Genomic DNA, 15,363 nt, shown 5'->3' on the forward strand with positions numbered 1-15,363 from the left:
CCTTCTGTTGAGAGCTGGGTTAGGTGTTTCGGTGCCGGTGGCAGCAGGAGCTCCCGTCCCTGAGGGGGGCGAACGGCACGGCTGGCGTGGACATTGGTGCCGGTGGGGGGCTCGGGTCACCCCAGGGTGCTGCAGCGCCTGGGGGCGGGCTGGGCGCTATCCCTGCGAGGGGCTACCCGCTCTACCAGCGGGTTAATTTAACAATTAACAGCGTTATTTGTTTTCTTTCCGTTCCCCCCCTCAGGACGCGCTCCCAGCCCGCCATGGCGGCGGCACCGCCTCCCCGCGCGGCCCCCGGCGCGCCATGATTGGGCGGGCGGGCCGGGGGCGGGCCCTGCGCCGGCGGGGCCGCGCCGCCATTGGCTGCGGGCGGGGCGGAAGGGCGCGTTCCCCAGGAGACGGCGCGAGGGGAGGGGGCGCCGCGCCGGCCGTGAGGGGCGGTGGGTGCGGGCGGGACAGCGGGACGGGGTGTGGGGAAAGCGGGAGCTGCGGCGGGGCTGTGGGCCCGGGAATGGGAGGGCTGACACGGGGCCGTGGATCCGAGAACGGCGGGGCTTGACACGGGCGGGTCGCTTTCTGGGGAGGGAGGGTGACGGCCCACCCGCCTGGGTGCCTTGGAGGTGGGGGGTGAGGCGAGTGCCAGGGAGGGAGAGGGCAGGGGGGCTTCGCCCCTCCCCAGGAGCCGAGACTGAGGAGGGGTGGCGAGGGACGCGCTGGTCCCTCCCGCCGTGCTCGGGGTGATGCCCCGGGGCTGCTCCGGGGGCTGGCGGTGGGAGCAGGGCCGTCCCCATCGTCCCCGGTACCGGGCGCTCTGTGCCCTGTCCCGGGTGATGGATCACCCCCTGCTCACCGCCCGGGGCACGGGGGGACACAGCCCGGCGCTGCACAGAGCCCCTGGGATCGCTGTCCAGAGCCTGGTCTGGGACACTGGAGCAGGGTGGCATCTTCATCTGGCTTCGTTGCTATAATGGTCAGTCATAGATGTCTCAGCAGAAGACATGCAGAAGTGACCCAAAACCCCTTTCTAGGGGCTGACTGCAGGTGTGTGCAGGTTTGAGCCTGTTCTCTGGGTAGGCAGAGAAGGTCCCTAGAGAATTTGGGTTATTACAGAAAAGAAGTAGCCTTCACTTTGAAAGAACAGGATTTCAGAATTCTTGTGTTTAATAATTAAAAATTCTCTCCTGCTGTTTGGGAAGGGTATGATAATTTAACAGTTGAATTTGTATTAATGCAAAGTCACATGTTATTCCTTAGCAGTTTGTCCAAAAAGAAGAAATAGCCACTAAGAGCAGCAACGTACAGATTGTCTCTTCCAGTCTGGTTAGGCAGGAACGATGGAGACTGCTGATGGAGAAAACTTGGGTGTAGCCACGTGAGTATGCTACATTCTGTGTCAGATTTTCAAGAAGCTAATTGCTAATTAAAATATCTTAATAGGAATCTAATTACACGAATGAATTTACACCACAATGATTAGCAGATTCTGCCTCTTAGGAGAACAAAGGTGAAGAATGCAAAGCTTCAGGAGGGAATAACGTCAGTGCAGAGTTTAGGTGAAGTCAAACTAAATATCACTGCTGTCAGCGTAGCACCAGGCAGCCCTGGCTGACAGAACAAAACAAGCACTGTAAGGCTGGAAATTATTTTTTGGGGTGTTGATTTGAAATCCAAAATTTCTCCTTTTCAAGAGCGTTTGTCGTCTTGTGTCACGAGTTCTGAGGACAGACTATCCCTCTGTGTTTGAGTGTGCTCCTTATAAATCCTGAGACCTTTTACAGGTGTCCTCAGCCAAATTTCACACTGGGAAATGCTAAGATGTGTGCTGATCTAGATGCTGTGCTTGGCATTACGAGGTGACAGGGGCTTAAATCACAGGATTGCTGAGCCCGTGTCTCTGCAGGTGTCTGGATGTACATGTGTTGTATAGAGAGATGGAATAAGTGTCTTCTGGAGCAGTTAAAATTCCATTACTTGACTTACTTTTTCTGTTGCTGTTAGGATAAAGCTAGTAATGGCATTTATTTGGAGGGAGGAAAAATGGTGGAGGTTATCCATAGCAAAGTGTCCTGCCCTTGCATGCCAAGGGGAGCGCTGAGCCCGTGACCTGCAGCCCAGGTGAGGTGCTCAGGTGTGTCCCCTCGGCCCGGGCCGTGCCAGCCCCTCTCCCGGCCCTGTGCCGCCCTCTCGCGGGCTCTTCCAGGCCTTGCCTTGGCTTCACTCGTCTCCCGAGGCTTCACGGATCAGGAATGTTGCTGGGACATCGCTTGGTGATCAGACGCCCTTTCAAATTAAATCTCTCTTTAATTTTCCTGGTCAGAGTGAGCCCAGAGTGAGTTCATTAGAGGTAAACTGTTGGTTAAACTGCTTTTGGATTAATTTCGCTGGAGTGTTACCTAATACCAAAATAATGAGCTTTTTAAAACTTAGTCTGAAGGGCTGTTCTGCTCTGTTTGCTAAAGAGACATTTGAAAGAGAGGGAGACATTTAATTGAATTTAAATGGTGCTTTTGCTGATCAAGGCTAATTTTTCCCTTGAGACTTGTTTTCCTCATGTGTGAGAAAAGCTTGTTTTTCATCTTCTGGAGAATACAGGAAGAGTTCATCCCCCACTAAAGATAAACTGTGAATGCCAGAGAGATCTGGTGGATTATTTACTGTGTCTGAACAAGCTGCACAATAATAGATTTAGCAGAGGGATCCAGTGTCCTGATGTTGGTCCCAGAGGTTTCTTTCCTGGATGACTTCAAATCCATAATGGTGTTTAATGCTTGCTAATAATAGAATAACTTAGGAGATTATCCCATTTATTTGGAGCACATAAGGATGTTTCTTGCATAAGAAAAAAATTTCATTTTCTTCAGTTATGTAAAACTTTCTTATACATTTCAGTTTAAGTGGTTCCACAAGACCAAGTATTTCAGAATATTCTCTAGAGTGTCTAGAGTTCTGTGATCACCGTGTACAGTTAATGCAGGAAAGGGGACATAAGGAAAACTGTGGTAGCAGCTGGGATTTGTGGGTTGGAAAACGCTTAATTTGCTGTTCTAATTACACTCTTTACATCCTTCTGCACCAGAACTAGAATTACCTTGACAGTAATGCCAGTAAAACAACATTTATTCTTTTTTTCAATTAGGCACCTTACTGGGAGGAACTATAGTAGAGGCCTGATGAGAATCTCCATGGAGCAGCCTTCTCATCAGTGTCATGGATTATTTTGTAGGTTGAAACTAGGAAGTTATTCAGTTATCTTGTAATTAACGGGTTTATTTGTGCTTAGGCTTTCGTTAACACTTTTTAATTTTGACTTTAACTTCTGCTGTGGTTGAAATATGTATTTATGTATCCTGTCTGTCTTTCTTTGCTTTCAGCTCCACCCCCTCTAATGAGGAGTTTGATATAGTTGTTGGCTATCTGGAAGATATCATCATGGGTAAGGGCTGCAGCTGGTTACAGACAACAGCATGGGTGCTGAACATATTGCAGCCAACCTCAAAATACAAAGGTGGTCATGAGAATCACAGAATGGGATGGGTTGGAAGGGACCTTAAAGATCTTTCAGTTCCAAGCCCCTGCCGTGGGCAGGGACACCTTCCACTGGACCAGGTCCCTCAAAGCCATCCAGCCTGGCCTTAGGCAGGAAAAGGTGTGAAATTCTCAGGGCCATGGTTTTAACTGAGAAGTCAGGGGGTGCAGGGAAGTAGTTGACAAGATGGCAAGGCAGAATTCCTGTTGATTGGCCGTTGCCTGCTTTGTAAGAACAGCACACAATCTTTTGGGTCACATCCTTCCCAGAGAGATGTAGATTCTGCCTCCTCAGTTGCCTGGTGATGTAGTTGAAATTGGAGAAATGCTCTGTACACATGGAATGTGTCAGGGTTTGGAAAACTGAGACTGGTGTCTTTTAACACTGTGTGTAAGTAAACTTCCTATTTAGACCTGTTCTGTGTAATTTGGTAGTGACCTGCCATGTTCGTTTTTATTCTTGTTTCCTTCCACAGCTGCAAAAAAAAAACCTTAATCAATTTAAAATTAATCTCTGATTTTCACTAATATTTTTAAATTCAAGGAGAAAGAAAACTTACTTTGAATTCTTGTAGGGAAGAGGTATCCACTTAATAAAAAATACAGGTGTTTTGCTGGATTGAGAGCCAGAACAAAAAGGGGTTCAGAATAAACAACTTTTATTAACAAACACAGAGCAGGAGGACTGTTGTGCTGACACTCCACCAGCAGCCTGTGTCCCCTCACAGATGGGGCAGAGGTGGTGGCCCAGCAGCAGCTGCAGTGCTGGTGTGAGGCAGAGGAGCAGTGAATGTGGGGTTTTGTGTTTCAGAAAGAATGACTAAACTCATAACTGCATGATGCATTTTTTTGTTGTGGCCCAGATGACGATTTCCAGCTAATACAGAGGTCTTTTCTGGAGAAGCACTACCAGGAGTTTGATGACTCAGAAGAAAATAAGCTCATCTATACGGACATTTTTAATGAATATGTAAGACACCTTTTCCTATTTTTCATAGGTACTGCTTTTTTATTTTTATTTAGTCTTCCCCCTATATAAAATACTTGGCTTCCATGGAGCAGATCCAGCATTGTGCCTGCTGTCTCCTTCAGAAGCACAGCCACGATCTGTGGACAAGAAGGGTGTTTTCTCCTTGTTTTCTAGGGATGTTTTTGGAAGTTGTGTAATTCTTGAATAGAAATTTAGCCTATTGCAGTACTAAATAATGTGTTTTTAACATCTGAGCTAACAAAGTTTCTTCTTTCCCAGTTGTATTATTTCCTGTATTGAACACTTCAATCGTATTCTTCATGCAAAGCACGATTAAGAAACTAGACCAGTCTGCTTGTCAATACCATTAAATGAGTTAAAAATAGGACATAATTACTAGATATAGGTAGTCAGTGGTTGTTCTCACCAACATCCCCAGCAAAAACATGCTCAGCTCTTGCCTCAGGGTTGGTGTGAGAACAGACCCAGCGATGCCCCACCGAGGAATCCGCAGTTGTGCCCAGTGAGGATCGTGCAGAGTGTCAATAAGGTGTCAGTGCAAGGATGCTGTTTTGAAATCTGCTTCTGAAATGTGTTGTGATGTTACAGGGGAGATTTGTTTGGGGTTTTTTTTTCAGATCTCTTTAGTAGAGAAATACATTGAAGAGAAGTTGCTTGATCGCATTCGTGGGTTCGACATGGTCGCCTTCACAGTGTCCTTGCAGTAAGTCCTTCCTTTGATTTTGGCTGGGGGTGTGGCTCATGTGCCTCTCAATTTTTTTAATCTAGATTAAAATTTAGTTTTGACAATTCTCCCTTTAGATAATGGTTCCTCTTTAATTTAAAAAAAAGGATTGTTTATGCAGGCAATGACTGACCACTTTTCCTGCCTTCAGCGTGTCCTGCTACTCTTTCAGAATTATGATACTGAAATATATTGGGTTCTAAGGGGTAGGAAGAGAAATCAGAATGAGAACACTGGAGGATTTTCATACTTCTTGTCACTTTGAAGCCAAACCCTTAAAACGTTGGGTCTTGTTTATCTCTTCCAGGCACTTCAGTAGCCTGGTGGTGTTTTAGAGTCACGTGATGAAATTCCTTTATTGCAGTTCTTGTTCAGAGAAGACTTTGGTTTGTGTTCAGCTTTTGCATTTGTTCACTTCAGCTTAACCAGCTTCATGAGGAGATCACTTTTGAAAGATCACTGGTTTGCCCCTTGAATAAGGAAATCAAGTGACATGAGTATCTTAAAACACTTGAATCAGTTTAGTTTTTAATGTTTCTTAAATTGGGAATCTACTCTGGATGCACATAGTACACACAGAGAACAGCCTCTTTAAGGTAAAGTTCCTTTTGAAGGAGATTTTTTTTTTAAGAAATAATAAAACAAAAACAGAAAAACAAACTAAAAAACCCCAATAACAACAATACAAAACAAACAAAAAACCCCAACCAAACCAGAAACAAAAACCCAACCCTTGACTGCTAGGAAAGTCTTGTTGAAATTTGCTGACAAGGGGAGCTCAGAGCCTTTCTTCCAAAATGTTTTCATCCTCTACTAAGGTTTGTCAGTAATTGTTCTTAAGGACTGTGGATGGGCATCTGTGCCTCTCTCCAAACTTTCTCACCTTTCAAGGAACTGTCTGGCAGTTTCAGTGCTCAAGATAAATAAATAGAGGAATGCTACTGAGTGTTACTTTTGTTGACTCACAGGTCTTCAAGGACTGATATGATACTCTTAGGTCTTGGATTTAGATCAATATAATAATGTACTTGGATTGGAAATACTGCATGGTAATCCTTGACCACAGTTTTGCTTTATGATACACATGTAATAACATTCTTGTTTAAGTAGTGATATTGTTCTACTTGTCCTTTTTGGCCTCGTGCCATTTTAAAATAACAAATTTTTCTGGCAGAGTTTTCTCACCCCCCCAACTTTTTCTCTCCGTAGACAGCGCAAAGATGAAATGCCAGGTGATATATTTGATCTGCTTCTCACATTTACGGACTTCCTGGCTTTCAAAGAGATGTTCTTGGAATACAGAGCTGTGAGTATGTCACGCACTGTTTATTTTCACTGGCACAGTGGCTGTTGGTTCTGTGTAGCTCCCCCTGGGAGTACCAAAGGTAAAGTTGCTCCAGCAGGCTGCAGCCTTTAATCGAAGGCTGTACCAGGATTAAAAGGAAAATGACTTCACTGAGTGTCTTTTTAAGCTCATTTTTAGAAAACATGAGTGAGCAGTTCTTTAGAAACACACACTTTCTGCATCTTTGAACATTGATTTCCAACTGAACAGAAGGGAACGCCTTTTCACTGTGAAGGTCTCCAAGCTCTGGCACACCTTGCTTAGGGAGGTTGTGGGGTCTCCATCCTTAGAGATATTCCACAGGTCTCTGGGCATGGTCTTGAGTGGCCCTGCTTGAGCACAGGATTTGGACCAGATGAACTCCAGAGATCCCTTCCCACCTTGACCATTCTGATTCTATAGTATGGGAGTTTTTTTAGTTTTCTTTTTATCCTTAGTATGTCCAGAATTTTTTTTGAGGAGAATTTGTTTTCTCCTTATCTCTGTGCAGGTTGGAGAAATAAACAAAAGTGTTAAAGTTTTTGGATGAGGTTTTTCCCCTTACCCCAGGGATTCCTGCACAATCTCTTTGGGTTCACATTCAATCACAGATGTTCAAATAACACGTAATTTTATATTGATTTGATGCAACAAACACTGCCTATTTCATTTTTTGAACTGCTTATTCCAGAACATCCTGGAGTCACAGATTTCTTTTTCTTCCTTTCTAGGAAAAAGAAGGTCGAAGTCTGGACTTAAGCAGTGCGTTAGTGGTGACTTCATTAAACCATTAAACAAGTCATTCTGAAGGGAGTTCTGTTGTATTTTAAGCAAGGTCTATTCTAGTCTCAGAGGTGGAAGGCAGAGATTCCCAAGAGAGATTCCCAAGAGACGGCCAGAGGGGGCTCAGCTCCACCCTGAGGGCAGTGGATGCCTGATGGGGAGGGCCAGGACCAAGGGGCCCTTATCCAGGGGGGGTCAAATCAGAGCTTTCTGGGAGTTTTATACCTTTTACAAGGTGGATGGAAGAGACTGTGAGAGGTAGCCTTCCCTTCCCAGCTCTGCCCAAACTTCTCCTAACGTGTCTACCAGGACACATTTGAAGCCAGGCAGTTTGGGGCAGTGCCCAGCTGTTGCTGCTGCTGGCAGCCTTTTGCAGGCTGATATAAAGTGCCTGAGTTGCAGCTCGAGCTCGTTGTTCTTTGTCCTTTTTCAGCTGAACACGGGGAACAGTTTATTCTTTCTTTGCAGCAGCATTGCTTCACAGGAGATCATTTTGTTCCGAGCCCCTGCCGTGGGCAGGGACACCTTCCACTGGACCAGGTCCCTCAAAGTCATCCAGCCTGGCCTTAGGCAGGAAAAGGTGTGAAATTCTCAGGGCCATGGTTTTAACTGAGAAGTCAGGGGGTGCAGGGAAGTAGTTGACAAGATGGCAAGGCAGAATTCCTGTTGATTGGCCATTGCCTGCTTTGTAAGAACAGCACACTATCTTTTGGGTCACATCCTTCCCAGAGAGATGTAGATTCTGCCTCCTCAGTTGCCTGGTGATGTAGTTGAAATTGGAGAAATGCTCTGTACACTTGGAATGTGTCAGGGTTTGGAAAGCTGAAACTGGTGTCTTTTAGCACTGTGTAAGTAAACTTCCTATTTAGACCTGTTGATTTTGGTAGTGACCCACCATGTTAATTTTTATTAATTTAATTTTTTTACTAATTTTCTTGCTGTTCCTGATTTTTATATATATCTCTCTATATATATTCATAGCTGTGGAAAAATGACCCGTGATTTACTCACTGACAACCAAATAAAGGCAGATCTGTCAGGGGCCAATGCCGTGTGTCTGGTTCCTTTTCAGTGCTCACCTTCCATCAGTGCAGCTCCATTTCCTGGGGCTGCCTCTGCAGACAACCTGGTGGAACTGCTCCCGGGCAGAGCATGCCCTAAGTTTTGCAGTGTAGCTCACCATGCACCAGCCTTGGAACTCATGTAATCTATTTTTATTAGCTTGTACAAGAAGAGTGTGAAAGGAAAAGCTGCTCTGCCTGGCTGGGCATCTCTTCGAGTTCTGACAAACGCCCAGAAGGTGAATTTGTGATCTGCATCACAGGTGAGCAGCGGTTCTGCGCTTTCCCAAGGTGCTGATCCTGCAAGTGTTCCCTGAGCTTTTGCAGACTTGGTTTTCATTTTTGAAAACCACCTGCAACCAAGGGGCAAAACTGACTTGCTGGTTAATTAGGTGAACTCTGAGGGGGGTGTGGTGCTGAGTGGGGAGCAGGGAGTGATTAAGCCTTGGCACCTCCCGTGTTTTCTTGTGGTTTGGATGCAGGCTCTGAGTGTGTATGTGCTTAAAGCCCTGTGGGCTTGTTCCTTCTATTGCCAGGTGTAAAACCCACATGGAACGGGGAAGGACAGTCACCTCTGCAGTGACATCTCTGCTGTCCCTGCCATGCTCTGCGTGCTGCCTTCTCGCAAGACAAACTTTCTCATGACAGACTTCAGTGGTCGATTTAGGAATGTTTTTATTTAACGCATAAAATTTGTATTCAAGTTGTTAGAAATCAACACAAGAGCAGTTAGGACTCCTTCCTTCGCTTCGCCTCCACCTTCTGGCTCTGCCACCGTTTCTGCATGCCGTTAATTGCAATTACTTACACTGTAGCTGTGAATGAGCAAAGAGGGAAGCCTGGGCTTGGTTTAGTGAATTTTAGTATCAGTGTCCCGCATTGGCTGAGCCCCCTCAGTGGAGCTGCTCCAGCAAGGATCCAGGTGACCCTCAAGGATGAGCAGGAGCCTCCAGCGAGTCCGTGTTCTCCGTCGAGGCCGTCGGTGCTGACGCCGGTCGGTGCTGTGGGCACGTCAGCTGGAAGCATCATCGGAAACCACAGAGCAGCATCCACGTGACCCAGTGCTGACCACTGCTGCCAGCACAGGCTGGTCCCAAGGCGAGCCCTGGTGGCACATGAGGCTCCGAGCCGCCGAGCCGGGCACGAGCTGACGCAGGGCGGCCCGTGGGTGCCTTTGCTGTCCACTCCTTACGCGTGGTCAGTCACTTGGCTGGTGGCCGCGTTGCTGCCGAGCCCTTTCCAGGCGCGGAAGCTGAAGAAGGTGCTCACCCCGTAGATGATCATGGTGACACCTGCAAAGAACTGGAAGAGGAGAACACCCCCCCGGGTGACCACGGTGGCTGCCCCAGCCCCTCAGCCCTCACCTGCCCGCCGGTACTTACGGAGGCCGCGGCTCTCCGGTTGTAATCCCACTGCCGCCAGGACGTCGGCTGGACGGCGGCCGCGCACGTGACGAAGGCGGTGATGTACAGGACGGTGGCCACGGCATTGTAGATCATCAGCTGGGGGAGGCAAAGAGCAGGTGGTGAGGCCTGGGCGCGGGCTCGTGCATGCTGGGATGAGGGATGAGCAAAAGGCTCAGTTTCACATTCCTCCCTGTTCCCCAGGAGAACCAGTGGAAAAGGGCCCAGCCCCTCACACTGGGAACAAACTCTGGATTAACATCACATTAAATGCTCTCCAGGTTATGCTGAGAGGTTTCTGGTTGACACCAGCAGTAACACCAAAACCCGGCTTTAACTCTCTGGACTGACACAGGACTCTGCATTTTGAATACTCACTGAGCAATTGAGGGCCACAATCTAAGAATGTCATTGTGCAAAGTGCAGGGGATTTTGTTCTGTCAGCCCAGAAGAGCTTGAAGCTTTGGTCCTCTCAGAGATCTCCCCAAGCTGTTTCCTACTTGGGGCCCTCCCTCACTCCCTCTCGGCTACGCACCACGAGGGGCCAGGGGATCACGTAAAACTTCAGCTGAAGCTGCAGGAGGTAAGTCATGAAGAAAAGGAGTGTTAGTATCCAGCAGAAGAGGGCCACAAACATCACCCAGCCGTAGGCCGCGTGGAGGTGGTACGTTGTGGCAGCGATGAGAGACCACACCAGTAAGCCAAGCACCTGTGGGGTGAAACAGGGAAGGTGTTCAGGGGCTGGTTCCTGCAGGTGGAACACAGAACATTGCCCACCAGCACCGACAGCAGCTGGGTCCCCCTCGCTCCAGGGATGCAGGGGCACGCTGGGGAGCAGAAGGGCTCTCTGGAGAGCTGCTCTGCCCCTGCGTAAACCAGCACCACTTATTGTCACAGCAGAAACACAACAGCCTTTGTCCTGCCCGCGTACAACGCCCTGGTGCTCGGCTGCCCCGACAATGCCTCCTTGTCTGTCACATCCATTTCTAACACTCGTGATCACAAAATATGTGCTGGGCAGAAACATGTTTAGGGGGCTCCTCCAGGAGTGGGAGGTGGCATGTGTGAGCTGCCCTGCTCCAGCTGCTGGGGGAGAAAAGCAGGAGCCCTTAGGAGAGAGGATTTGGGGAGCAGTGGGTCTCAGTGGATGGGCAAGTGTGTTTAATGGTACGGCCCGAGCAAGGGGCTGGAGAGGTGGGACCAGCTGCAGGGTTGAAGGGTCCCTTCTGTTGGTTTTGGTCCCATTCCTCTTTCCTGGCGCTCCTGCAAGGCACCCCCGGCAGCATCCTTCCCACCCCCTTCCCTGAGCATTTGTTCCTGTGTCACAACCAGCTCAGCCATGCCCAGGGGTTGGAATCTGGAGCCAGGTCCACGCCAGCTGTTTTCATAGGGGCTTCTAAGGGCACATCCCACTGCTGTCCCACCAGCACTGCCCCGAGGAGAGAGGACAAGCAAACCTGCGGGGCAGCACCGTGGGCAGACCCTGGGGTAGGTCACACGTGGCACCGCACGCAGCTGAACTCCCACCCGTGTGCTCTCGTGTGGCACCCGAGGTGCCAGGAGGGAGCGGCAGCGGGAGTTCATTCTGTGGTCGCCTCTGATGCTGAAGCAATGGGGAGGGTGACTGGTGCAGAGACCCTTGGGCTGTCTGAGAGCGGCCACCAAAGCCTGGAGGACAATCTGGAGGGTTGGGAGTGCCCAGGGAGCACGAGAGCGTCCCATGAGCGACCCCAGGACACCTCAGTTGGGGTCATTGTGCTTCACACCCCCCCCCCCCAACCCACTGCCTGTGGGATCCCCCCAACCCAATGGCCACGCGGATCAGCCGTGCCTGGCAATGGGAACTGCGTGGAATTACAACCAGCAAAGGGTGTGAGGACAAGAAGCCGAATTTTCCTCTGGCTTCAGAGAGGGAAGGACGAGGGGGTGCTGCGGTGCCTCAGGGTTAGGGTTGGACACGGGGGATGGGGTGGCAGCCAAAGGGAGCCCGAGCTGCCTCCAGCCAGGGCTGCGAAGAAAAGCATCCAAGCGGGTGATGCCCTCCCCGCTCCCGCCGTGTCCCATCCCCGGTACTCACGGCCTGGGTGCCCATCAGCCCCCCGAGGGGCGAGCACAGGAAGGTGCCGTCCAGGGCCGGGGCGGTGCCGGGGGAGCCGCTCCGGGCGCGCGCGGCACCGGGCAGCCCCGCCATGCCGCGGGCACCGGCACGGCCCCGGCACGGCCCCTCCGCGGGCGGGTCCGGGCCGAGCCCCGCGCTGCCCCCGCCCCGCTGCCTCCGCCCGGCCCCGCCGTGTCCCCGCACCGGGGGACCGGCGACAAAGGGCGGCCCCCGCCGGGACAGCCCCCCCGCTCTCCTCCCGTCCTGGCGATGCTCTGTGTGGGACACTACGAGCCTTGTGCGCAGCCCGTGTCCCGCTCGGTGCCCCGGGGACATTCCGTGTCCCACAGCGCATCCCGCTGCCTGGCGTTGCTCCCCCGCGGGGGCCGCGCGACACACGGTGTTCCTTGTTGAATCCTGGAATGGTTTGGGTTGGAAGTGACCTTGTAGCGCCTCGTTTCAATCGCCTGCCACGGGCAGGGCACCTTCCACTAGGCCAGGTTGCTCCAAGCCTGGCCTTGGACACTTGCAGGGATGGGGCAGCCACAGCTTCTTTGGGCAACCTGTGGCGGGGCCTCACCACCCTCAACTCCAGGAGGGTCCTGTCAGCCCATTTCTCCAGCCTATCCAGGTCCCTGTGGGTAGCAGCAGGACCCTCTGGACTATTATCCCCTCCTCCCCGTTGGTGTCATCACGGAGGTCGTTACTGGAGACGTTACCCGGGGCTGGACCCGGTGTCACCCCCGGCCCCGCCCGGCCCCCTCACGGCGTCCGGGGGATGATGGGGCCCGGCTCGGGGAGGCGCAGCGGCGGCAGGTCAGGATGGCCGAGCGGTCTAAGGCGCTGCGTTCAGGTCGCAGTCTCCCCTGGAGGCGTGGGTTCGAATCCCACTTCTGACAGCTCCTTTTGCGCCGCCCGCCGCCCTGTTTTGGCTGGGAGGAGGCGGGAGCCTCATTAAAATAAACGACGCAATTAAAAACAATTAATCGACGGAAAGGGAGGGGCGCAGCGCAAAAGAGCAGCCAGTTGTCAGAAGTGGGATTCGAACCCACGCCTCCAGGGGAGACTGCGACCTGAACGCAGCGCCTTAGACCGCTCGGCCATCCTGACACCGCTGAACGCCCCCCCGGCCCCGCCGTACACGGCCCGGACCCGCGGCTCGGGGCCCACCGGGAATGTTTCGCCCTCCCGGGGCCCGGCGGTGGGCGCGGGCAGCCCCCCGGCCGCGGGGGCAACACTCACAGAACCACAGCGTATCCGGGGCGGGGAGGGACCCGTAGGGATCACCCAGTCCAGCTCCCGGCCCTGCACAGGACACCCCCAGCAATCCCACCCTGTCCCTGAGAGCGTTCCCCAAACGCTCCTTGAGCTCTGCCAGGGCTGGTGCTAGGACTTCCCTGGGGAGCCTGTTCAGTGCCCGACCATCCTCTGGGCGAAGAACCTTTTCCCAATATCCTAAAATCTAAACCTCTCCTGGCACAGCTCCAGCTGTTCCCTGGGGTCCTGTCACAGAGAGCAGAGATAGGAGCTGCCCCTCCACTGCCCCTCGTGAAGAAGCTGCAGCCCACAGTGAGTTCTGCCCTCAGTCTCCTCTTCTCCAGGCTGAACAAGCCAAGAGACGTCAGCCACTCCTTGTATGGCTTCCCCTCTAGACCCTTCACCATCTTTGGATGCTCCCTAAAAGCTTTATAGCCTTATTATACTGTGGTGCCCAAATCTACCCTCAGGAGTCAAGGTGAGGCTGCACCAGCACTGAGCAGAGCAGGACAATCCCCTCCCCAGTCCCGCAGCTTCATTTAACAATTCCCAGTTCAACCCAAAAAATGTGACAGTTGAGGCACAGCTGAAATTTTTTGCTGCTTACAATTGTTGGAGACTGGAGGCTTCCCTTCCTCCTGTCTAAGGCGTGATGGAGGAAGGAGAAGGCATGGCCCTCCATGAACCAGCCTAAGGTAGGGGAGAGCTTGCATGTACTTTCTTTGAAATCGTAATTCCACATCCCAAAGTCCCTGGTTTCAGATTGGTTTAGAGCTATTAGTCTCAGACTCCTCTTCCTCACCCTACATGAGTGTAAAGATATTCCTGCTGTTCCAGCCATGGAGTTCTTGAGGAATGACAAAGAGAAAACAAGACACAGCTGCCAACCTTTCAGAAATACATATATCCACCACAAGGAGACGGGAAACGTAAGAAAACAAAATATACTTTATTAAAATTAAGCATGTTAGCACCTCAGTGTAACCTGGAGAAGTCAAACAGTCCAACAGGTAACCAGTCCAGCGGGCCAAATGGCTGAACATCCTGAAGTGCATCCCAATGGTAAAAAAGTACCACGACTGTCACGACATGCACATTCTCAACACTCTAGGATGCACAACCGGCCTCGTTTGTCAGGAGGGATGCTGTGCTGCCTATTGTCTTGATGGCAGCATCTATATCTGCTGGACCAATCTCATATGTTAAATCCAATGTTGGAGCAAGTATCTGCTTGTCCTACAGTAAAGAAACCAAAACAACAAGCCAAACCAACCAAACAGAAAAACTGCTGCTAACTCGACTCGCAGGAAAATCAGTGTAGCATGGAGCTGGAGAGCTACAGATTGGAGAGAATAAATTAAAATGAAATAACAGGAAGTACTTAGTACATGGATAGACATGTATGTATCCTTACAGTTGACCATCCAACTTGGCACACAATAGAAAAATGACCCATGCATCACATAGCAGGCTGGGACAGCCTGGAGCTGAACAGGCTCCAGGATCAAAAGAGAAACCTCTGGCTACCAAACCCCACAGTGCCCTTTTGTTCGGTCCTACACAGTGTTGAAGCTGATGGCTGTAAAGCTACATTAGCCAGTGTTACAAAGATTACATAATTTCAAACTAAAGATACTTTTTACACTTAGAAAATACCTCTATAAAATTCAGTAAAAGTGACATCCCAATCCACCGAGTGCAACACACTCGGGTTCCAGAAGGATCTCACAGACCCAGGAAACCCCTGGGCACTCCTCTCGAAGGTGAATGTGGGCACAGTGTGGTGAAGTGCCGTTTGTTCTCAACATCCACTGTCATCGATGCATCGCCACAAGGCTCTGCTGGGGCACTAGATACTCTCCTCCTCCTCCCCCTCCTCCAGGGTGCTGAGGTATCTGTTCCACCAGCTAAGCTGGAACTAATAACCAACCCAAACTTGTGGCCTTGCTACCCTCACTCCACCCTCTTTCTAGCCAACGCCGATTTGGTTTCCTGTTGCAGAAAGTGAGGGGACTGATGCTGGCTAGAAACAGAAACTACACAATCATTCCACATAGATTTGTTACAATACTCTTAAATCTTGGTTTAGAACACGCAAGCAGGTTTCAGTATGGTCTTGCCTAATGTACAGATTATTAGTCATGCCAACTAGTTGAGGACTAGGCAGCAAAGGTTTGCAACCACTGCAGGTGAACTC

At 50.6% G+C, this 15,363-nt stretch overlaps 2 protein-coding genes and 2 non-coding genes across 5 annotated transcripts; 2 read left to right on the plus strand and 2 right to left on the minus strand.

Moving 5' to 3' along the window:
* The first annotated feature begins 334 nt into the window (after window positions 1–334).
* Window positions 335–7,366, plus strand: ARL2BP (ADP ribosylation factor like GTPase 2 binding protein). 2 transcript variants are annotated; one of them, XM_051801950.1, is made up of 7 exons: window positions 335–440; window positions 1,255–1,372; window positions 3,372–3,433; window positions 4,389–4,495; window positions 5,134–5,219; window positions 6,450–6,546; window positions 7,296–7,366. In XM_051801950.1, the coding sequence occupies exons 2-7, from the start codon at window positions 1,335–1,337 to the stop codon at window positions 7,356–7,358; spliced, it is 453 nt and encodes a 150-aa protein (XP_051657910.1). In that variant the 5' UTR covers window positions 335–440; window positions 1,255–1,334; the 3' UTR covers window positions 7,359–7,366. The 2 variants fall into 2 exon arrangements, with proteins under 2 accessions (XP_051657910.1, XP_051657911.1); XM_051801951.1 differs by having other exon boundaries at window positions 352–440; window positions 1,258–1,372.
* A 1,729-nt stretch (window positions 7,367–9,095) lies between these two features.
* PLLP (plasmolipin) lies at window positions 9,096–12,012 on the minus strand. Its single transcript, XM_051801948.1, has 4 exons — window positions 11,889–12,012; window positions 10,347–10,520; window positions 9,791–9,910; window positions 9,096–9,710 (listed from the first exon to the last, which is right to left on the minus strand). Exons 1-4 carry the CDS (start codon window positions 12,000–12,002, stop codon window positions 9,597–9,599), a joined length of 522 nt encoding a protein of 173 aa, XP_051657908.1. The 5' UTR covers window positions 12,003–12,012; the 3' UTR covers window positions 9,096–9,596.
* Window positions 12,013–12,725: 713 nt separating this feature from the next.
* On the plus strand, window positions 12,726–12,808 carry TRNAL-CAG (transfer RNA leucine (anticodon CAG)). The gene has a single exon. It is a non-coding gene; the product is annotated as a tRNA-Leu (tRNA).
* A 128-nt stretch (window positions 12,809–12,936) lies between these two features.
* Window positions 12,937–13,019, minus strand: TRNAL-CAG (transfer RNA leucine (anticodon CAG)). Its single transcript has one exon. It is a non-coding gene; the product is annotated as a tRNA-Leu (tRNA).
* Between the last annotated feature and the right edge of the window lie 2,344 nt (window positions 13,020–15,363).

This window comes from Manacus candei, unplaced genomic scaffold (assembly GCF_025592945.1).
Source record: "Manacus candei isolate 608988 ecotype Guabito, Panama unplaced genomic scaffold, ASM2559294v1 h1tg000053l, whole genome shotgun sequence".
NCBI classification, from domain to species: Eukaryota; Metazoa; Chordata; class Aves; order Passeriformes; family Pipridae; genus Manacus; species Manacus candei.

What these genes read in the sequence shown, in the direction of transcription:
- ARL2BP (XM_051801950.1), top strand. Translation starts at nt 1,335, where the DNA reads ATGGAGACTGCTGATGGAGAAAACTTGGGTGTAGCCAC. An exon ending in GCCTTCACAGTGTCCTTGCA is followed by an intron (nt 5,220 to 6,449) that starts GTAAGTCCTTCC and finishes TTCTCTCCGTAG; the next exon opens with ACAGCGCAAAGATGAAATGC. An exon ending in TGTTCTTGGAATACAGAGCT is followed by an intron (nt 6,547 to 7,295) that starts GTGAGTATGTCA and finishes CTTCCTTTCTAG; the next exon opens with GAAAAAGAAGGTCGAAGTCT.
- PLLP (XM_051801948.1), bottom strand. Translation starts at nt 12,002, where the DNA reads ATGGCGGGGCTGCCCGGTGCCGCGCGCGCCCGGAGCGGCTCCCCCGGC. An exon ending in GGCTGATGGGCACCCAGGCC is followed by an intron (nt 10,521 to 11,888) that starts GTGAGTACCGGG and finishes TTCACCCCACAG; the next exon opens with GTGCTTGGCTTACTGGTGTG. An exon ending in TGATCCCCTGGCCCCTCGTG is followed by an intron (nt 9,911 to 10,346) that starts GTGCGTAGCCGA and finishes TGCCTCCCCCAG; the next exon opens with CTGATGATCTACAATGCCGT.